General features: G+C 30.1%; 5 protein-coding genes across 7 annotated transcripts; 3 read left to right on the forward strand and 2 right to left on the reverse strand.

Annotated features, from left to right (window-relative positions):
• Nucleotides 1-84: 84 nt before the first annotated feature.
• LOC139088232 (inactive ubiquitin carboxyl-terminal hydrolase MINDY-4B-like) lies at nt 85-3,215 on the forward strand. Its single transcript, XM_070637352.1, has 12 exons — nt 85-1,292; nt 1,365-1,377; nt 1,440-1,455; nt 1,517-1,825; nt 1,893-1,951; nt 2,020-2,259; nt 2,313-2,376; nt 2,434-2,470; nt 2,527-2,599; nt 2,664-2,772; nt 2,881-3,023; nt 3,091-3,215. Exons 1-12 carry the CDS (start codon nt 1,252-1,254, stop codon nt 3,163-3,165), a joined length of 1,179 nt encoding a protein of 392 aa, XP_070493453.1. The 5' UTR covers nt 85-1,251; the 3' UTR covers nt 3,166-3,215.
• A 401-nt stretch (nt 3,216-3,616) lies between these two features.
• On the forward strand, nt 3,617-5,472 carry LOC139088020 (uncharacterized). Its single transcript, XM_070637017.1, has 3 exons — nt 3,617-3,776; nt 3,891-5,085; nt 5,155-5,472. Exons 1-3 carry the CDS (start codon nt 3,675-3,677, stop codon nt 5,445-5,447), a joined length of 1,590 nt encoding a protein of 529 aa, XP_070493118.1. The 5' UTR covers nt 3,617-3,674; the 3' UTR covers nt 5,448-5,472.
• Nucleotides 5,473-5,526: 54 nt separating this feature from the next.
• Klp64D (kinesin-like protein 64D) lies at nt 5,527-13,968 on the forward strand. The gene is made up of 5 exons (XM_070637016.1): nt 5,527-5,853; nt 5,970-6,164; nt 11,768-11,851; nt 11,921-12,042; nt 12,119-13,968. The coding sequence occupies exons 1-5, from the start codon at nt 5,848-5,850 to the stop codon at nt 13,722-13,724; spliced, it is 2,013 nt and encodes a 670-aa protein (XP_070493117.1). The 5' UTR covers nt 5,527-5,847; the 3' UTR covers nt 13,725-13,968.
• On the reverse strand, nt 6,334-9,077 carry LOC139088022 (uncharacterized). Of its 2 annotated transcripts, XM_070637021.1 has the most exons (5): nt 8,896-9,077; nt 8,201-8,277; nt 7,692-7,807; nt 7,316-7,476; nt 6,334-7,242 (listed from the first exon to the last, which is right to left on the reverse strand). In XM_070637021.1, exons 2-5 carry the CDS (start codon nt 8,208-8,210, stop codon nt 7,005-7,007), a joined length of 525 nt encoding a protein of 174 aa, XP_070493122.1. In that variant the 5' UTR covers nt 8,211-8,277; nt 8,896-9,077; the 3' UTR covers nt 6,334-7,004. The 2 variants fall into 2 exon arrangements, with proteins under 2 accessions (XP_070493122.1, XP_070493123.1); XM_070637022.1 differs by lacking the exon at nt 8,201-8,277 and having other exon boundaries at nt 8,896-9,076.
• On the reverse strand, nt 13,791-20,320 carry shd (cytochrome P450 family 24 subfamily A member shade). Of its 2 annotated transcripts, none has more exons than XM_070637019.1 (10): nt 20,226-20,320; nt 16,322-16,569; nt 15,964-16,071; nt 15,495-15,905; nt 15,226-15,435; nt 14,673-14,854; nt 14,600-14,612; nt 14,480-14,544; nt 14,248-14,405; nt 13,791-14,184 (listed from the first exon to the last, which is right to left on the reverse strand). In XM_070637019.1, exons 2-10 carry the CDS (start codon nt 16,551-16,553, stop codon nt 14,019-14,021), a joined length of 1,545 nt encoding a protein of 514 aa, XP_070493120.1. In that variant the 5' UTR covers nt 16,554-16,569; nt 20,226-20,320; the 3' UTR covers nt 13,791-14,018. The 2 variants fall into 2 exon arrangements, with proteins under 2 accessions (XP_070493120.1, XP_070493121.1); XM_070637020.1 differs by lacking the exon at nt 20,226-20,320 and adding an exon at nt 18,271-18,865.
• Nucleotides 20,321-22,094: the final 1,774 nt, after the last annotated feature.

Consider the following 22,094-nt stretch of genomic DNA (forward strand, 5'->3'; position numbering starts at 1 on the left):
ATAATTTTGGATATAAGGCTCTTGAAACACAACATATGTTTCAAGTAACTTTTCTTGTAAAGTTGTCAAACTTGATTTTCTGCATATATGCAAAAATGAGATATGAGAATACAAATAGTGTTTCACATAATTTTATATATTCACACGTCTTCAACTAAGCAATCGTGTGATAACGATGTGTGAGGAATAGCCATCATTTCTATGTATTAATATGTAAATAGCTTCATTAAACTTTCATGTGAATATTTTTTTTTTTATTTTTCTTCGAGATAATAATGTTTATATGATTACATCAAAGGTCGTTTGAAGCTGTCTTTGTGTTAAGGCTCGATACAAACAAACTTTTTCTTTTCTTTTTTCCAATGCTTTATTTAAAGCTTCTTCTCAAAGCGTATAGAACAATAATTCGATCTAACAATGTTTTAAAGCATTTTTTCTATAGTTGTTGCCATATCGTAGCAGATTAGAACCTCGGAAGCAATCTGTGATCGAATGATCGTGAGACGGGAATTTTTAACCCTTTCATTACCGACCACGTGTATTCCGGTGTTTTATGAGATTGCACTAATTGGCACTACTGTCCAAGATAAAATCATTTAAAATCCTTTCAAAATGTCCTTGATAAAAAGTAAGCAAAGCACAACGATCTACAACATTATCGATTAAATGAAGGAACATAATAAAATAGAAAACAAATATTTATACTAACGATAAGACCTTTTCAAGTTCGACTGAAATGATGTATGGAAAAGTAATAAGTATAAAGATTTGATACAATTACAGACTGACACTCAATCATCACGAAATGAGCATGTTCTATCCTATCATGTTTCGCTTAATGAAAGCTTATTAGACATTTAAATGAAGATACAAAGTATTTTCGCATGCGATATATTTTCGTGCTTTCAAGCCATAAAAATCTAACCACTTTCCAATAGCGCGAAAATCACTCGGTGTTATCGCCAAAAGGTGTTTGTGAAAAATTGTTTATATTGTTGATTTTTCCTTCAATTTTCTATGCGTTATTGTATGATGAAAGTATATATATTATTGGAAGTATCATATAAAGGAAATGTTTGAGAGGGTGCGAAAGCACTCAAAGCATAGCTATTAAAATATACATAATGGTAATGAAAGTTCGGAACGAGCACTGAGAATACTTATGTGTTTCTTTGTTCGCACACTGGAAAATTTGCTCAAAAAACTTTCTTGCTAAATTCTCATTCTTTTGACGGCTGAAGACCAGTAAGGATGTCTCGAGTCAAACTTGTTGGTGGACGTCCAATCAAAGCGTAATAAAATAATAAATATTTTTATACAATAATTGAAATTTTTGCATTTTTTTCTTACATTCTTTCGTTTAGTGAGGAAGCTATTGTAAGTCAGATCTTAAATTAATAAAATTCAATACTTAATAAATTTATTTCTAAAAAAAATAGGATATTAGACAGACAGGTAAGTTATGAGTCTTGAAAACAATCCCCCGCACTAACAGTACGAGTTATAAAATTCATAGTTTTTGGAAGTGCATCATCCCCACCGAGAGGAGAATGGACCCGAACAGGGCTGGTATTTTCAAAAGATGGATATACATTTGGTTTGAAATGTCCTAAAAATGCAACCAGAGGTCTTCAATCTGTGGTTCAAGCATTTCTTATCAAACATTTTATTTTTGAGAATCGTCCTAAAGAAAAGTCCATTCCAATTGAAAAACTTTTGAAGCCTAGTGAAAGTGAACAAATTTGTGCATTATGGACGTGTATGTCTGAAATTATATGGAATATAGGAGAAAAGAAAAAAGCAATTGTATGCCTTCCTTGTGACAGTAAGAATATTTAGCTCAATATTTTTATTTAAATAATCAAACATTGTATCCATACAAAAATTTAAAGGTCCACAACCACCTATAAGTCATACAAATCAATACTTTCAAGATAATATTACTGAGAAGGTGAGGAATCCTTAAAGAATATTCCACAAAAATATTATTCAATTTTTATTTGTATTTCCCAATATTAGCTGCATATATTTGAGTTTCATAAGTTGGATGACTTGCAAATATTTATAAAGCGTTATCTATTCTTCTTTACTGATGATGGTAGTCCTGGTGCTCTTTTATTATTATATGCAGCTGTTTGGACACGTGGGTTTGAAAATGTGCGAGCAGATATGGATTTGAAAAAGTCTGGACATTTGTTGGGAAATCATGAAGAAGGATCCTTGAATGTTATAACTTTATTGCTTTCTGGAAGAGCGACTGTGAGTTTTTATGTTTATTTAACAAATTCTTTATATTTAATTTAATATTATAGCCTTACTTGCATAACGGTGTGATTTATGTTGGAGATGAAGATCATTACGCTTTACCGCAATTCGGTAATTTTTATCTGATTTGCCTACGCAGAATAAATATTTAATTGTTTATTTTTTAAGGAATTTTATGTCGATCGGGAGTTGGTTTATTAATTTGGTAGTTAAATCAGATCAACTAAATACATTTATTTCTTTATAATGATATTTTTTAAGGGATGGAGAAGGTGCAACACTTACAACACGCCAACCTGGCTCTAGATTAAAAACTCCGGCTTTTCCGATTTGGGTATACAATTTAATTAATTCATACTGTGATATTAGTAATAAAGTGATAATTAATTTTTAAAAAGGTAACGTGTTGCACTGGCCATTACGGTGTGATATTTAATTCGAATAAGGAGCTTCTTCGTAATTATCATGCAGAGAAACGTTTTGAATTGCATCACTATACATGTGGAAGTAAATAAAATTTTTAATGCTTTTGAGAACTGTTAATTTTTTTTTCATAAAATTAAGTCAGGAGATGTTCACTTATTACTTTAATTGAATTGTTCATTGATAATTTAGATTTGTTTATATCGATGACTGTGGACAACAGAAATCAAGATGATGAAGATGGCTATTCTTCGCAAAAAATGCCAAATCCCAATAGTAAATGCGACTTCAAAGAGAATGATGCACTGAGTATTCAAATATCGCCTTTGGAAAAGGTACCTAATTAGTGAAAATTAATAATTATTAACATTGTTAACTTAACAAGTCTTATTTTTTGTCTAGCTTATTCGGACAAAATGGTGTGATGCTAAAATAACATTTCATCATCAAATCGAACAAATGAAACTTATGTTGTAAAATTATTACCAATTTTAAAAATAAATACACAAATATTTTGAGAATAGTAATGCTTATTGAACTGGACGAGTTACTTATTACTTTTTGAATATATATTAAATAAAAACTTATAAGTGAATACATGTAAGTTAATAAAGCAACTCAGATAAATTTCAATTTTACTAGAATCTTATGTGTGCCATGCTAAGTCCATTTTTTAACAACCAAAAAATCCAATTTCACATTAAAAGCCATGCATGCTTAGTCAAATTTCTATGCAATTGATGCAGAAATCTAAAACACTAAAATAGCTAGGATTGTCGATTACCAAAAAATTCCAACGACTTCATTGGACTGCATTGGACTGGGGAGAGAAATCATTTGAAATTTTGAATTTTGTTTCGTCGAAAAAATTCGTCGAATTTATTTTAACGGCTGAAAAAAATTTAAAAATGCATGTAAATTAGTGTAGCAAGAAGGTCTGAGTGAGTTGTTTACATTGAACATATGATGAGAGCCGTAAATAAGCCATGATATTAAAAATGATAAAACCATTTAGTCGAATAAAGCTGCCCATGGCAAAAAGTAATTTTTGTACAGAATCAAAGATGCTTGCTAAAAAAACATTTGAGGTGAGAAACAAAAATTAATTTAATTCACACATTTTTTTAGGCTTAGGTTTATCATTCAATTGGTTCTTGTTAAATTAATTAATTTAAACACATATTTTCTTGTGTTTTTTTTAGAACGCAATTAATGCGCTAAATAATTTGCAAAGCAATGCGTCTGCGGTCAATTTGTCATTAAAATTGAGACAGCAACAGATACACGATGAAGCTAATCTGAATTTAAGAGACACAGAAAAATTTTTGGAGCGCATTGATGGATTTAGCATGAAATCACTGGATCGATTGTCTGTAATTCATGTGAGCGGAAGTAAAGGAAAAGGTTCAGTTTGCACTTATACGGATGCAATTTTACGAGAATATAACGTAAAAACTGGGTTATTTACATCTCCGCATCTTGTGTCTGTAACTGAAAGAATCAAGTTGATGGGGGTACCAATTGAAAAAAGTGATTTCAACCGATATTTTTGGGAAGTTTATGATGCACTGCAAAGCAAAAAAAGTCACGAGCATGATTTACCGTCATATTTTAAATTTCTTCAAATTATGGCATTTTATATTTTTGTGAAGGAAGCAGTAGATGTTGCTATTGTTGAAGTGGGAATTGGCGGAGAATATGATTCCACAAATATTCTAAGAAATACTGAAATTGTAGGAATTACCGCCCTACAATTAGAACATACGCAATTATTGGGAAATACAATAGAAGATATTGCATGGCAAAAAGCTGGAATTATCAAAAAAGATTCGTATGTTTATTACATGAATCAATCTAAAGATAGCGTGACTGACGTTATAGAGGCACGATTTAAAGAGTTGAAAGGCAAAAGGTTATCTCTAGTTCCACATTTTGATGAATATGTATGGCATAATTGCAGCCTTCCAGATTTTAAGCAAACTTCAGACATTAACAAAATTAATTTTTCACTAGCAACTCAACTAAGTGCTCGATGGCTTAAAAATAGAATGTTGTTATCAGAAAGATATTTTAGCGATAATTTGTTAATTGTAGTGGAGAGCAAATTTACTGCAGCAATTCAAAAATGCCAATTTGAAGGTCGTTTTCAAAAGATCAAATCTGAAGGAATTAATTTTTATCTTGATGGAGCCCATACAATTGACAGCATGTTAATCACATCGAAATGGTTTTCTTCAAAAATTGTAAATGTGGATGAAAAAACGTTAAACATACTTTTATTCAATGTGACTGGCGATAGAGATTCAGAACATATTTTGCAATCATTACATTCGATTCCATTTGATTTTATTTGCTTTACTACTAACATTGCAAATGAGGAAACCAATAAACAAAGCGGTAAGCTATATTATTTGATAGTTTTGGATAGATCAATAAATTTATTAATTTTTTTCTTATTATTTTTAGAAAACTATACTGATATTCACCAAAATGTACAATACGATCGATGCTTAAAGCACAAAGAGATTTGGACTACAATGAGTACAGACAAAAGAATAAAGCCGAAAACTATTGAATGTTTCAAGACAATGCAAGACGCTATAGACTTTATATGTAACATTAAAGACAATAACTCAATGCCAATTAACGTACTGATAACAGGATCTTTGCATTTAGTAGGAGGATCTTTAAAAATAATTAAGAATTTACAAAACACTGAAATGATAAATGAAAAAGTCTCAGAAAGAAATACAACTTGAAAAATCTCATAAGAATTCCTATAAATATTAACGAGTTTATGTATTTTTTTAAAAAAAGAAACATACCAACTTGAAGTTGGCTTCAATCATATTTTTAAAAAATGGTTCGTTCATCAATGATGTCTAATTTTTAGACTAACACTGTGCAATCTCGTTCAAAACAAGAAAAAATTGACAGGATGGGGTTTTTAAAATCCTGGTTTTGGAGTAACGTCATTTGTAAACGGTCCCTAATATTATTAAAAAATAAAATAAAAAGGAACATTGGCAACACTAAATTATAAAACTACTGAAAATAAAAAACAAATGGTTTAATTTTTTGAAAATAAAGGTATTAAATAATATATTAATGATAATATTAACAGTATAGATCAATAATTGACCCAGAAAACACATCAAAATGCCAGTAAGTAATATAAATATCTTTTAGATCATAAAAATTTCAAATTTTCACTTTTGAAAAATTTGTCCATGAAAATTGACTAAACTTTTATTAATATAAATTTTTCTTTAATTTATTAGGAATCAAAAGAAGATGAAATTGAGAATGTTCGTGTTGTTGTCAGAGTCAGACCACAGGAAAATAATAATGTGAAAAATATTGTTACAGTTGATAAAAATAACAAATTAATCATTGTGCAAAAACCAAATTCAACAAACAATGAACCAGCCAAAACTTATGGATTTGATAATGTTTTTGATCAAGATTCAGCTCAGGTGAGTCAAATTTTTATCTTTGATGCTGTTTATTATAATGTATACGTCTGGAAAAAAGTACTTTTAAAGACAATCAAAACAACTGGAAGTGTTAATTTTATATTAGCATAACATACGGTCTCTATGGCTACCAATTGTTCATTACTAATTCAAAGACAAGTGATTTTTTTGTTGGGTACAAGCAAAATTTTATTGGCAGAAATTGGAATTGCTGTTTAAGACATATAAAATATTCTTTGTTTAAAATGAGATGAATGCCATTACTTCTTTCCTTCCCAAAATTTACTCGATAGCTTCAAACGGCTTCAAACATTACATTAAATCAGTTTGTTTCTTTCGTTATCAGCAATACAAAAGTTAATAAAAAAATATAAATTCTTAATTAGCATCTAGTTTTTGGTATTAAAATTAATTAAAACAAAATGATTAACAACAAAAAATACATATACATTAAAAAGATTCATTTAACTTAGTTAATATAATAATGTTAACTATATATCTTCTGAACTGAGATTCATAATAAGGTCAATTTTTGTCAGTATCTTTTTATACTCATTTAAATTATATTTCTCTATGATTGCGCGCATTATTGCAAAAAATATACTATATTAACTATATGTATCGATATAAGGGTTTGTTAGGAATGTGAGATATTAAAAATTAGATGTGATAGAGGATATATTCTTTTCCTTTTTGCTACTTAGGTATTTATGAGAAAAAATTATGAAAGAGTTTGATTTAGGGTTCTAAATAGACGAATATGCAAAATAATATTTGTTCACACGTTAATAAAACGTGTCAACAAAATTATATAATTCTAAAAGAACAAAATGAAAAGGTTTACTGGATTTCACCACGTGCACCTAAGCGGAAAACAAATAGCATATCAAAAAGGAAAACAATAGCTCCAATGATTGAGATTGCACCAGTTGCACAAGTAAGATCCATTCTAGTTGTGTTTGGTGGCCAGTAGTTTCTTTCCTTTGTTTCTGACCAATCCTTAAGAATTGTAATTGCACATGCCGTGAACAAAATTGTACCAACAAGATTTAATAAGGCTGTTACTTTCCACGGAAAACTGAAATATTAAATGAATGAAAAAAATTAAATCATTAAATTTCATGTAGGTACTTCATAAATTTAATTCTTACGTGTCTCGAAACGCTTTTCCCATTAAATAAGCAGCTGAGATGATAACAAAAGAACCAAATGTAACATAGGCTAAAGCGATTGTTCGTGTTCCAACGAAAATTCTAAAGCGTGAATTATTTGCAGGATCGTCAAAAAGTCCAATGGATACGATACATAAAACCTGCAAAGTTCAACATATTTTTAATTACTATAACATTTTAGTAAAAAATAAATCAAAGGAGAGCTTTTGTATGAAATTTTTTTGACAGCGCCCAGATAGATAAGCATACATTTTTACAATTATTCGTGACATAAAGGATTTAGACGCAGAACGTTAATTAAAGATAATGGACTATCCTGCGGTGTTCTTTTAATAAATTTATTTTTTTTTCTTACCAACTCTGCTGTTTTAAATACAGCTGGGCCATAGTTGCTTGCCTTATTCATATAGTGCCCACCCAATGACGAATCTAAAGTTCCTTGTTCTCCTGTCATTGTCAATCTTGATATTTCTGTTGATTGATAAGAATTAAATGGTCATTTTATGTCTGTTTAAGTCATTAGAAAGGCTTGTGATCTTGGGGTTAATTTTTATTAATTTCTTGATGTGCCTCACTGATTATGTTATTATCGGATGTTTTTAATTTTCTTCCGTTAAAATCAATTAAAATATTCTTTTGATTATCAATCTTAGAATTAAGGAGTGCGTTCAATTCAGAAAATAAGTACATATTAAAATTTTGAAAGCAAAGTAGTTATTGATAATAATTTGTTAATATTTCCAATTAGATCTTTAGCGATAATATGATCGAATAGAAATCTGTTCATGCAATATAGGCGTGAAAAGTTCAATTGATGAATTTGAAGCTAGGTGCAACGTGATAATGTACTTTTACTTTAAATACCTATATTCATTGTATGTATCTTTCAAGTGATCGTAAAAGTGATGAATATGATGAACAAAACAAAAATGATGAAAATACTACACATGAATGAATCAAGAATTAATGCACAAACATTTATTGAGACCATATGTCGTGGTATTAATGAATAAAATACGAACTTATTTTGTAGCAATTAGAAATGAGCATTTTAGAATTGTCTTTATATTCAAATTATTAAGATGACTCAATTAAGTCTTATTAGAATATACATGATCGTAATGTGTAACAATGTAATTAGATGAATAAGCTTAGAAGAAGGGCGCGGCAAAAAAGCATCAAACACAAATACATGTAAATGGCGAACAATTATTGAATGAATAATATCAACATAAAAAGAAATAGCTAAGAAATCAAGACAATTTTTTCTTTACTATAGGTAATACGTTTTTGAGTTTGAAGTGTGTTTTGAAAATAAATCAAACAATACACATTAGAATAATTTAAAATATTTTCTTTTCTGTTACAATAAATGGCTTCATTTTCTTTTTTAACACTCAAGATCATTCACAACATAATATCACAATGATCGATTTAATATGATTTTCATTCACTAAATTAATAAAATATCAAGTCTTTTTATATTATAAATGATAATTTTATGTTGAATATGGCTTATGAGCATAGAAAGGTAAACCAAGAAAAAAATGTTGACATACTTTTTTCTAAATTTTTATAAAAACTTTGTCAAATTTATTCAACTTTGACCGTCACTTAACAAATTTCTTATAAACTTCAATTTTTCACAAATTAAATTTATTTTCGAGAACAATTTTTTGATTAAAAATTAAAACTAACAAAAATGTACGTCGTGATCGTTTAACGAATTGTAGAATAATGATAGTCTTTTGAAGAAAAGTACTCACGCGACGACTTTTGCTTTGGAATGCAGATACGAATACGCGCGTAGTTTTTCTATTATGAGCTACTCATTCTCTCTCTCTCTTTTTTTTACTCTCTAAAATCGTTCTTTGTTTTTATATGAAAACAGGTTTCTGCCATGTACTTTGATATCCGTATTTCTCTGGCGTTGTTATTTGTTGTTGACTTGGCAATTCTCTGATATGTTTTACTTGTTTTTATGTACCTGTTCATACTGACTTTTAAAAATTAAAGAGTTCAACACATGAATTCATTTAGTTTTGTATGTAGTAACTTTTATCGTAACCCAGGTAACGATTATTGTCAATTAACCATGTGCGCCTCATTTCACGATGTATAATATTACGACAAGTGTGTTAGTTACTACGAGTAGCGTTAAAACTCAGCACACAAGATACTACAGAAAAACAATAATAATATTTTTGAGTCAAAACTTTAGTTCTCATTTTATTGGAAATTATTGCAGCATAAGCTTGATAGAAAAAATTGCTTACATACACTTTTTAATGTTTATTTATTCAAATGAGCATAAATTCTGGATCAAAAGTTGACAAGTCATCAGTCTGATCATATTCTCAATTGATAGAAATAAGATAAGCATAAATAATGAGGAATGAAATATTTATCCTGTGAAAATGTATTGAGAGTGCACACATAGAAGTAAATTAATGTTTTTCTTCTTAATTGCAATTCTTCAGACAACATTCATTATTTTCATTTTATTAACTCTGCGTGGGCGGCTATGATCACATTGATCCAATTAACAATGATCTGTCATCATCATGATTAATAAAACAAATGAGTATTTACCAACTATGTAGTAAGATGAATTGTCTTCCTCTCACAACATGTGAGCTAAGAATAATTGATCATTAAACTGAGGAAGTATTCTTTAATGAAACATACACAGCTAATACTGTAATAAAACTATGGTCTTATTTTTTATTCATATATTTCTCACAATTTTCAAAATATGATATCGATGCTTTTGTTTATTAATCCATAAGACGTTTTATTATTGCCCTAATTTAGTTTAATTAAATACACGCATTTCATATTAGTACTCGAGTATGTACTTAGCTCGAGAACTTTTCTTCCCTTTTCCTTATGTTTGATAAAATCATATTGCGTTTTTAATACAATTAATTTCATTTTTATCGATTTTACAACACCTACTCAGGACATTATAAAAACTAGGCCAACGCGTGCCGATGCATTACTATTCTCATGAATTATTTTTTTTATGAATGAATACGAAGTGAGACGTTCGGATTTCTTACATCTTTACCGGTTTTTGTGGCTTTGCGGTGCAACAATGTGATTTTATTTTTGTTTTCACTTTCTTGCATTGACTGTCTATACTAAAGGCACTTATCCTCACCGCAATTTGCAAATTTATTATTTTACATAAAATTATTTAATGATTGTGGAAGTTATTTAGATAGCATTTCAAGTAAAAAACGAGGTGATAATTGTGTTTTTGCTTTAATCAGTACTACACACTGCATTGGATTTTGAAATGCTAAAAAATTAAGCGAATTAATAACTTTTTTAGAACGCAATCTATTTACTGTAGTTATAAAATGTTTAGTTTTTTTTTTTAAAAATCCTTTGGGGATTTTTATTATTTATTCATCCTTCCTCTTAAATCGAGCGACAACGTTACATACAAGAACTCTTAAAGCGCTTCGATTTTAAACTTAACAATAATTCTTAAATCTATATTATGGACATATAAGCTCAAGTATACAGCACATAACCTAATTGCAGTGTTGATGTGTAGTAGCTAATCTGGCGACTCCATTAGGTTCGGTTTTAATGTAAGCTCTCGTTCCAATTATTCAGTTAATTATTATGCATCCAGGTCCGTTCCATAAAAGCTCTCTGCGATGAATTTACGGCTCTCGTTTCTATTATCATTCCAACTACATCAATCATGACCCGTTCTAACATTTTACGTTGCCTAATTCTTAGTTCCCGTCAATAAACTGCTACACTTAAGAAGCCGAAGTATCTAAACTTCCGAAAAACCACTAGGTCGGTGATGAGATTCGAACCCTGGAGTTCAAAACTCAACACCAACTTTCGTGACCCGCACCTTGCTAAGTGAGCTATCAAGGCACTTTTGCTTCTTGTGCTTAGTGAATCGTAGTGGCTAGGTTTTGGAATGGTTTAGTACTTTTTATTCCCGATAGTGCCTGTTTTGTCCTTTTTCATGACTCTGAATAAATTAAAGGATAGATACATTAAATTGTAGGTCTAGGATTGGAGCAATGAATCTTTGAGATCTGAATAGCTTGTAAATTTATTTACTTTATCTTATTTTAATGAATTCGCATAATTTGATGGCACATGTTAAGTTGTCCTTGTAAATGAAGCAATATTTAACTTCATATGGTAAATATTTTTGTGGTTTGAAAGAAGCTCATTCATTTTCTTTTTCACTTCCGAATGAATTTTAATATTTATTTGTTATCACAATAATGTTATTACCATTGTTGCATTAAAAACAACCAAAGTTCTTTTTTTCAACTATAAAACGTGTTGTTTCTACTGGCGTTAAATTACATAATATTTTTTTCCATATTGATGCTGTAATGTTTATGTGTAAAGAACAAATTTAACGTAATTGTTTTTATTTTTTCGCAGATTGATTTATATGTAAATACGGCACGTCCGATCGTTGATAAAGTGCTTGAAGGTTACAATGGAACTATATTGGCGTATGGTCAAGTAAGTTATTTAAAATGTTCTAAACATTGAATTTTGGCAAAGAAATTAATCTTTTTTATAATTGCTTAGACTGGAACGGGCAAGACTTATACTATGGTCGGTGATTCAGATTGCCCCGAATCAAGAGGAATTATTCCGAATAGTTTTGCTCACATTTTTGGGCATATTGCAAAAGCGAAAGAGAATGAAAAGTAATTTAAATTAATTGAATTTATTGTTTTTGTTAGTTTCAGTTTTAATAATGTTTATATTGCTTCGAATTTTCAGATTCTTAGTTCGCGTGAGTTATATGGAGATATATAATGAAGAAGTTCGTGACCTTCTAGGAAAAGAAATTAATAAAAGTTTAGAGGTCAAGGAGAGATCGGATATTGGCGTTTTTGTAAAAGATCTCTCAGGATATGTTGTTCATAATGCCGATGATTTGGACAACATTATGAAATTGGGAAATAAAAATCGTGCCGTTGGATCAACTTTAGTCAACAGTGTTTCTTCAAGATCTCATGCAATTTTCTCGATTACTATTGAATCTAGTACAACAGATGAAACTGGTAATCAGCAAGTAAAGATGGGTAAACTACAATTAGTAGATCTCGCTGGAAGTGAAAGACAGCAAAAAACTCAGGCTAGTGGAATACGATTAAAAGAAGCAACTAAAATTAATTTGTCGCTCTCAGTTTTGGGAAATGTGATTAGTGCATTGGTTGATGGAAAAAGTTCACATATTCCATATCGCAACTCTAAACTTACTCGATTACTTCAAGATTCTCTTGGCGGCAATGCCAAAACTTTAATGTTTGCCACAATTTCTCCATCAGACACAAATTATGTTGAAACGATTTCTACACTTCGTTATGCTGGCCGTGCTAAAAGTATTCAAAATCATACTCATATTAATTCGGATCCAAAAGATGCTCTTTTAAAACATTTCCAACAAGAAATCGAGGAGCTTAAACGTCAATTAGAAGAAGGAATTTTCGATGCAAATTTGAATGAAGTTGATGGTGAAATTGAGGAAGAGGATGAAAATTCTGATATTGAAATCGAAGAGAATGAAAAGGAGAAGAACACGAAGAAACGAAAATCAAAGGCTAAAAAAGATGAAATGCAGAAAGAAAAATCTGACGCAGAAAAAGAATTGCTTGAGAAAAAAGTTCAGGAACATGAGCATGCTCTCAAAATTGCACAAACTGAACAAGATATGTTAAGAAATAAGTTGCAATCTCTTGAAAATAAGATTCTTATTGGAGGTGAAAATCTTTTAGAGAAAGCATACCAACAAGAACAGCTTTTGGAAAAATCAGTTGCTGAACTTGAGGAAACAAATAAAAAGGAACAAGAATTGCAACAAACATTACAGAAAATTGAAGCTGAACGAATTGACATTGAAGAAAGATATTCTTCTTTACAGGAAGAATGCACTGGAAAGACAAAAAAATTGCAAAAAGTTATGCAAATGCTTATGGGTTTGAAATCAGAGCTTGCTGATCAGCAACAAGAACAGCAAAGAGAAAAGGAGGGTATATACGAAAATATTCGTAGTTTGTCACGAGAATTGGCATTATGTGAACTTGTCATAAATAACTATATACCAAAGGAATATCAAACTTTAATCGATAAATTTACATATTGGAATGAAGAAATCGGTGAATGGCAATTGAAGTGTGTAGCTTACACCGGTAATAATATGCGCAAAAATATTAACGAGCAACAAAAGCATTCCAAAGAAGATAAAGATTATATTGATTTGAGTCATGTGTACTTAAGCTACAACATTGATGGTTTAACAGAACCAATCGCTGCGCGCACAAAGACATCGCGACCAAAAACATCCCATTCGGGTGTTCCGCGCTATTATCAAAGAGCAAATTGAAGCTTCTAATTTTAAGACTAAAAAAATGTATTTAATCAACAATTATGAATGTTTATTATTTCTGGCTAATTAAAAATACTTTTATTACATATAAAAATTGCAATATTATATGATATGTGTGCATGATCAAAATATTATAGTCATTTAATTATAAATTTTTTCACAGCTACTTATGAGTTTTCACACGAGCTTTATCTTATAATAGAATATTTACTAGTCATATATTGTTTTAAAATTTATTAAATAAATGCTTAAACGTACTTAAATAAATTTAATTTATATAACATATAAAACCTATACCCTATTTTCAAATTTGATATTTATTGGTCCTCGAGGTGCTAATACGAATTCAAATTGCTGCTCACATGGTGTTGTGAATTCAATTTTAAACTCTCTTACAAGTTTTATCACCAATATGACCAGCTCCATCTCTGATAATTTTTTTCCAGGACATGTTCTCCTATAGAAAGGATGATTTAAAGGAGTAATGACATGCGGAAAATTTAAAGCCTTATAAAACTACCTTCCACAACCGAAAGGAACGACGATCGATGAATTTTTAGGCTGATTTGGATTCATTTCTCCGTTTTCATTTAACCACCTCTCTGGAATGAACTCCTTAGCATTTTCAAAGTTTTCTTCTTTATTGCATGCAATCATGTTGTGGCATAGTACAATGTTCTGTCGAATGAATGAAAATATTGTGCGCATTATAGACAAAGTAAAATAAAAATGTTTGTTTATTTGAAACTTACACCGGCTTCTACGTGATATCCTGACAAATTGAAATCTTGTTCGACAATTCGTGCAACTGCGAATGCTAAAGTTAAGAGGGTAAATTTAATTGCTATTTTACTAGAAATATCACAATTTACCACTTGGTGATATCTAGAAAATGTGAAAAAGGTCCATTAAAGGATGAAATATCCATCAAATTAATAATATTACCCTAAAACTTTCTTGAATAGCTGCACGAGTATAATGAGCTTTATTCAGTTCGTCTAATGATGGATTATCACTTAATGTAGAAGATTCTTGAAATATTTTCTCTTGCACTTCCGGATTTGAAGATATGAAGCTCAACAAGAAAATAACTGTATGTGATAGCACTTGTGTTGCTGTCAAAAAATCTATTTTTGGAATAAGAAAAATTGGTATTTTTAGAACAAAGTCTTACAATTATGATTGTCTATTTAAAGCTCGAAGTCTACTCTACTTGACTATCCCGAACTGTATAAATGAAGAAGGGTGCACCACTAAACATAGACGGCATCTTTTTAGTGTTAATAGAGGAGGTTTAGTGGAGCATTAGAAGCTCCGAGGTGAAGCCTTCTTCATTTGTGTCGCTCGGATACTTCGCATAAAATTCATCAAAATTCGAGTTAACTTCGAGCTTTTTGTCAAAAAAAATTAAGTTTATTTGAAGTGAAAGGATGCTGAATTTCTATTTCATTGACGAGAATACTTTTGTGAATGGCATCAAAAACTAAAAATATTTTACCTATAACTCCACTTATTTTATCTCTAATATCAAGTCCATCTGTTTTTAAAATTTTCACCAAAATACTTTCATTATCCTTGTCTTGAGCCATAAACTCATTATTCTGTATAGTATTCTTAATAATATCTAAAATTATATTGTAAATCTTCTCCTCATTCTCAGCATATTCTTTATAAATTCTTGATGGGAAGTACTTCCAAAGGCAATTGCCTATAAAAAATAAATACATATATTATATAGCAAGCATAAAACAGCATCAATCAACTTACCATAAAATGCATCGCGGAAAATTGTAAAAATATTTTTAGCAGCATTTCCTAATTCTATATAACTTTCATTCGTTTCTCCAGATTCCTGCAAATATCCCATTCGACGTCCAAGAATTAGACTAGATGAAGCTTCAAGTGACATCATTTTCATAATGTCATCAAAATTTTCTACAATATTGTCAGCACTTCTTCTTTGTTTTATCAAGTTGATAAATTCATCACAAATTTCGTTCAGTTCCGGACAGAATGTCGAAAGCATTCGTTTACTTTCCAATGTTTTTGGGGTAAGCTTTGATCGCAATTTTGCCCATTGTGGTCCTTGTTCATTTACCAGACCTAGTGATGAATATCTATCTGGATGCTTTTGCCGGTAAAATGATACAATTTCAGTTGGTGGCCGGAATGGATAAGCTATTAAAATATCACAGATATATTAAGGTTGCAAATATTATAAATTAAGCAAATATACCTGAATTAAACTGTAGAACTTTCTCAATGTCTTCTCTCTTAAATAATGATATCACAGGTATGTTGCCGTTCATTTCCATCACAATGTTACCATATGTTTTATTTAAATCTATAAAAATGATACGTAAAGGTTACAAACATAGAACATACAGACTACTGAACTTAAATGCATTCCCGAGCGGCATAGTGATGAGAACCGTAAAAATGAATCAAAATCAGTCTTTACGATGCAGTCAGAGTTGCTTCTTGTTTAGTCGTTAATATGACGACAAAGCGGTATTTTACCGAACATGTGGTGCTGTTCGGGATGCTCTTTATATGTCAAGTTAGATTTAGATTCCAATAAATTAAAACTTTACCTGCATAATATTCATGAAGTTTGTTCATTTTCGTTTGTTGCCATTTAGTTCCAATAAAGGGTAACCTCATAGGTCCAGGAATGCAATAAATATTATCATTTTTAATAACTTTCAACATCGGAAATCCATTCAGGAAAAAGTCACTCCACTTTAACGGTTTTTTGTTTCTGAACGTATAAACCAGAAACGATGCGACAACGATGTAAATTAATATCACTGTTACTGGCACCATTTTTTACAGCAATCAACTGAATAAAAAAGAGGAGAAAATAATGTATGATATTGATCATTTAACCTTGACAATCTGGTCGTTATTTTTGCATGCAATTGCACTTGACATCGTTTTCATTTTTTGTGACAATATTAAATCTAAAATTGGTGTGAAAATGAACGTCACTTATTTAAGGCGAATATATATTATAGTCATGTCTTAACTTTCAATTTTGAACATACATAAATAAAATATTCAGAACAGCTACTGATCTTTAAAATAATGACTGGCAATGCTTGTCTTTAAAGTAAGAAAACTTTATCTTCTAACTCCTCCCATGCTTTACAATCTAGCTTTTACCCTAGAGAAGCACGTGCTTTTTCTCTTTTCACACTATTCTCGATTCTTTCTTTACCATTCTCTTTTTTTCTACTACTACTTTTTATGCTTTATCTGGTTATATCACAGTTTACTACGGCATCGATTACATAAGATCAAAAACTTTTTCGCATTTAAAATATCTGAACGATATTCTGTTAATTTGTCCGAGCAGCACAATACGTAAACGTAAAAATGTTCAACTTCGCGACACGTTGACGCACAGGTGTCCTAGTGAATACGACGTGCTGTTCGGGTTAAAGTTTACTCAATGTTTAAATAGAAATTGAGTACTAATTCTTTGCTGAAATGACTCAAATGCTTAGAAATCATGAATAGTTATTTCTACGCACAACAATCAGCAAAGAAAATTAAATTTTTAGCACTACCAATGGAACTCAAAATTTCAGTCACTTTAGGTCACTATAATACTTAAGTATATGCAAACTGTTAAAAGTATGTACAAACGATAGGCCCGGTGATAGACATGCTCTCCCATGTAACCAAAAGGAAGAATTGTGTATTACATAAGAATCTTCCATGGATAATACTTTTGTACATTCCATGTATTTCCCTTGTCGTTTGAAAAGGAAGATAATTAGGGAAGATGCAATATGACATCAATGTAGTACGTAAAGGGAAAACCAATGTAATACAAAAGTAATACATTGATGGACAATAAAATGCATATAAATATTCACATGTTTTCTTTGTATTTTTTCCATGAATATTTATGTATTTTTATTGTTAAAGTATTAGTGTGCACTTAATTATAGTACACTAACACCATGAAAAAATGAAAAAAGAAGCTTAATTTAATTAAGCTGCATACTGTTAAGTCTCGAACACATTCATAATTTTTTATAAGTTCCATATAAATTTGGGTCGGACTTATAAAAGTGATTTCTGTGTGCTCTTGTGAAGTATACAGAATTCAAAATTTAGAACAAAATTTATTTTTCTTGCCAAAAAAATTTTTCTATGGTGAAAAACTGAGATTCGAACTTTCGCAAGTTGCGGTAGTCCATCAATGGAATACTTTTAGAACATACAAGGACAATAAAAAAATTTTGATATATTAATGGATAGTACATATTATTTTCCTTTAATGTCGAAGGAAAATATATGGAATATTTTGGTTACATGGGCTCCGACAATGAACCCACGTGCGCCCCAGCCAAGAAAGTAAGTAAATCACATACAAATTTGTTTCAAAATCATTAATAATGCTTGGAAAGTTCAACAAAACTTGCTAAAAACCGTTACTATTTATGCAAAAGACAACCCGAAAAGGCTTTGATTAAATTTAATAATTTCTAACACTCTTATGCCTTATTTAATTTCAATTTCAATGACTTGCCTTAACTTTTTAGATTTATTCTTACAATTTCATTAATACTACGTAGTAAAACTTTGATAACAGTAGAGTTTATGAAACAGGAATAAAAATTTCTTCTGAAGTTCATTGCCATTCACAGCTATAAATGTTTCGCAAATATGAGTGGTTCGAGAAATTTAGGAGAGAATAAATACTCGTTTTTTGACTAGCCGATGGATTGTGATCTCAACAAGTGATCTTTCCTAAATTACGTCTTGCATAAACTAACTATGAAACATTAGATGTATGAAACGCAAAATTTAGGGAGAGAGAGGGGGAGGGATGGGATGGCTGTTAAGTAGCTTTCCCAAATTTGTGGTCGCATATATAATTTTAGATGAAATTAGGCAGAGAATTATCAAAAACACTTTGCAGATTATTGACATCTGTCATTTATGAATAGCCACTAACACCTAAAAGCTTTCCATTTTGCCTAAGTTGTGCTAAAAAATAGAAAAAGAATTGGAAAAAAACTCTCATTTTTCAATTAAGACAACCAAATGAGTGAAAGGTAAACATTTGGATGTTCACAAAAAAAAACTTGTAGCTGTAAAAATCAACATTCTATCTTTATTTTCACTTCCAATAATTTGGACGTTCTTAAGCAAGTCTTAAGAGATTATTTACCAAAAATTCTTGAATAATAAAAAATATTTATAGATTCTTCTTCTTGAACTTTTCTCCATCTATGTAAGCACACACGACTGTTGCTTGTCTTTTTACTTTTTTTTTTATTTAAATTATCATGTTTATATCCATCATATACTTGCTAATCTTTTGAATTGATATTTTTTAAAAAAAAAATACTTGAGTGTGAAATTCTTTGAATGCAATTAATTAGAAGAACTCGCCAAACAAGTTATGAATAATTTAATTTTATACTTTTAATCGAAAATCTATATTCAGAAGTTATTGACTTTTAGTGCCAATTGCAATTCACTGACGAAGCAAAAAAAAATATTCACAATTTATCGTTCTTTGCTTGAACGATCGGACAACTTCACAAATGTCTTTGACATTCAGCATATACGCTACTAAGTCTATTATACTATTACATTCTCGCGCAATGAACTTTCTCGCTGTGATGTACAAACGCATAATTTTCAATAAAATTCTTATCACTTTTCTTTTCTTTTTTTATTCATTCAATCAACTTTGCATGATTAAATTAGAAAACTATAAAAAATACGCTGGAGTTCACTGTCTTTTTGTTAGAAGGGTCGGGGATTGTTAAAAAAATGACAAAAATCTGATGGAAAATTATTAGATTCCCGGTTATCATTTATTGAATATTTACCAATAACTATGACTATGTATATATTTCTAATAAGACCATGTGCTTGACCCACATAACACATAATTGAATACAATCTCAATTTCATTTCATTGAGAGAAATTTTATGATGACCTCATGAAGTATTTCATTGACATTGATAACTGCATTCAATCGTTGATGCCGGTAGATGCTTTAAATTATTTTGATACAATAACATATGTACATACTCAAATTTATATAAAAATTCTTCTATAATTGGATTTGAAAGCGAAATTATTGGATTGTATGTAAACACACGGGTTTGATAATTTGGCACTTGAAGTCACAGAATCTCTCTCAGAATTTAAAGTTCAAGTTCAACAACGACGTTGTTGACATGAAATGTATTTTTGATTATCATGCACAATTTTTTGCAACTTTCTTCATTTAATCTAATTTAATTAAATTTTTTTTGATTGCCAATGACACAAAAACTAACTGTTTATTCATCAATTTGCCGCCTTTCTTTTATTAATTGAGATATTCTAGTTGCATTTCGCATTTATGCTTGTTAAAATAATGCATACGTGCTTAGAATGCAATTTTATTATTTACTTCGATGCGGCTACTCGATGTAAATTATTTTCACTTTCAATCTACAAAATAATGTCAATGCACTTACTTAATAATAGCTTTTTATTAACTTTAAAATTAAATTAATATTTCTTATTACAACTTCACTGGGACTTTTTTTTTCTTGAATGTTCGTGTTGAAAGTTAAAAAATCGACTAAGCAGTTTTCCTACAAATTCGACCTTATATATGTATGATTTGTATGGTGAGAAAAACATGTGTGTATGTTAAAGAACATTTCTCTCTTAGAACTTTTTTTTTAAACGATTTCTTCTTTTTTTCATTGAGAATTTTCGTTTGGTAATGAGATACAAGATAGCAGCATAAAGTGCATGCATTTTCAACATGCATACATGATATTAAGCAGCTATTGAAACTATTATCATATGCAAATTCACATCGTAATACTAAGTAGAGTGAACTATTATCAGCGATTCTCTTATGAGTCATATTTTTGCATAATATTGGTACTGAAAGGAACTATTATTGTAAAACATAATGATAATGGTACGATGCACAACATGTTGCATAATTATGGTAGATCTTTTTATCACAGAACATGTGTAGTGAGGCAAAGTAGGTAAAAAAAAATCATGTCGTGACTTTTTACATTTTTCACTATTCATATTCTTAATAAAGCATATTCTCTTCTTTCATTGTTGTTCATTGCAGTCATATGATCAATTTTCCTTCTTTTTTTTCCTCAGAACTTGTAAATTCTATCATAAAAAATTTCGAATTACACATTTCGTTAACCATGCCTTTTTTTAATAAATATAGACTTCCTCATTCAGAGTCTGCAATTTAAGTCGTTATTATAAGCAATGATAAAAGATAAGACATATGCTTTATACTACTGTAAAGATGAATATTATGCTGCATAAACCCTCTCGAATGTAAATAACTGTTAAAGAAATATTTCTTCATAAATAAATACGTGTGCGGTTACAGATGTGCCGGTGTTTATTATCGATTTTATTTGCAATTTTCTATACAAAACTTCTAATGGAGTTATTAAATTATGACGTCAACCATTGAGGAACGAAAGCCCGGGGCTATGCACTACTCAATTAATATGAGGGATTGGGGAAGCCGAAGTCTGACTCTGGAGCTGACCAAATGTCAAGTGTATACCTTCTCCTGATATCCATTAATAGGAACCCTTACAGTCAGACTAGAAATGATATGGTTTACAACCGACCATTTCCGAAATCAACTTGTACATCAGAATGAGTTAAAATATTTTAATTAACAATATCAAATTTAAGCAGTTAAGTGCTTCTGCGGGATAATCGGCATGTCGTGTTTTTCAAATTTGGTGTGGTAACTTGAAGATCATTGGATAGAATGGTTTATATCAGTGGAAGACGATCGAGGCTTAGCTTAGCGGCAAAAATTAAAGGGTTACCCACCACTGGATCAGATACTTCAACTGATTAATGCACGAGATCAAGACGAAATTGGAGTTTTGGACAACTTTAGAAAAAGGAGCAAGCTAGGAAAATATAGTTAAGCTAGAAATATGATTGAGTACTACAAGTTTACTTCACGAATTGAATATTGACAAAACGGACCTGAAAGAATCACGTTATTCCAATTGAAGATCAACACAAGCGCTTAAATTTATTCGAACCTAGTTATGAATAATGTTTTCCTGATTCTACATCTTCATTTGTCAATATGAAACGTACTAATATATGTGTTACTAATTTTTTAAATAAAAAAATAATTATTCATGACGGTAAAGTCGTTAACAATGCGCTTTAACGCCTCATTGCGCTAAGTGCCAAGTTTTCAAAATCCTGTTTGCATATAAGACTTTGATGATGTACTCAGAAAAACTACTAATTAATTAAAAATTTATTTAATAATTTACCTGGTGAACTTAACCGATATCACGTATTTTCACAATGATTAC

This window comes from Chironomus tepperi, unplaced genomic scaffold, assembly GCF_022539635.2.
Source record: "Chironomus tepperi strain 1889 unplaced genomic scaffold, CSIRO-AGI_Ctep_v1 contig_161, whole genome shotgun sequence".
NCBI classification, from domain to species: Eukaryota; Metazoa; Arthropoda; class Insecta; order Diptera; family Chironomidae; genus Chironomus; species Chironomus tepperi.

Bases quoted from the DNA above. Each gene is read 5' to 3' on its own strand.
- Klp64D (XM_070637016.1), top strand. The intron at 6,165-11,767 runs GTGAGTCAAATT...ATTTTTTCGCAG, and splicing joins TTGATCAAGATTCAGCTCAG to ATTGATTTATATGTAAATAC. The intron at 11,852-11,920 runs GTAAGTTATTTA...ATAATTGCTTAG, and splicing joins CTATATTGGCGTATGGTCAA to ACTGGAACGGGCAAGACTTA.
- shd (XM_070637019.1), bottom strand. From the start codon at position 16,553: ATGGTGCCAGTAACAGTGATATTAATTTACATCGTTGTCGCATCGTTT. The intron at 15,436-15,494 runs GTAAGTTGATTG...TATTTTTTATAG, and splicing joins TTTCCGCGATGCATTTTATG to GCAATTGCCTTTGGAAGTAC. The intron at 14,185-14,247 runs GTAGTTTTATAA...TCCTTTCTATAG, and splicing joins GTTCCTTTCGGTTGTGGAAG to GAGAACATGTCCTGGAAAAA.
- LOC139088232 (XM_070637352.1), top strand. From the start codon at position 1,252: ATGTCTCGAGTCAAACTTGTTGGTGGACGTCCAATCAAAGC. The intron at 2,471-2,526 runs GTAGTTAAATCA...ATATTTTTTAAG, and splicing joins GGAGTTGGTTTATTAATTTG to GGATGGAGAAGGTGCAACAC. The intron at 2,773-2,880 runs GTAAATAAAATT...TTGATAATTTAG, and splicing joins GCATCACTATACATGTGGAA to ATTTGTTTATATCGATGACT.
- LOC139088022 (XM_070637021.1), bottom strand. The intron at 7,477-7,691 runs GTAAGAAAAAAA...TGAACTTTGCAG, and splicing joins TATTTAAAACAGCAGAGTTG to GTTTTATGTATCGTATCCAT. The intron at 7,243-7,315 runs GTAAGAATTAAA...TTAATATTTCAG, and splicing joins GGAAAAGCGTTTCGAGACAC to TTTTCCGTGGAAAGTAACAG.
- LOC139088020 (XM_070637017.1), top strand. From the start codon at position 3,675: ATGATATTAAAAATGATAAAACCATTTAGTCGAATAAAGCTGCCCATG. The intron at 3,777-3,890 runs GTGAGAAACAAA...TGTTTTTTTTAG, and splicing joins TTGCTAAAAAAACATTTGAG to AACGCAATTAATGCGCTAAA. The intron at 5,086-5,154 runs GTAAGCTATATT...TATTATTTTTAG, and splicing joins GGAAACCAATAAACAAAGCG to AAAACTATACTGATATTCAC.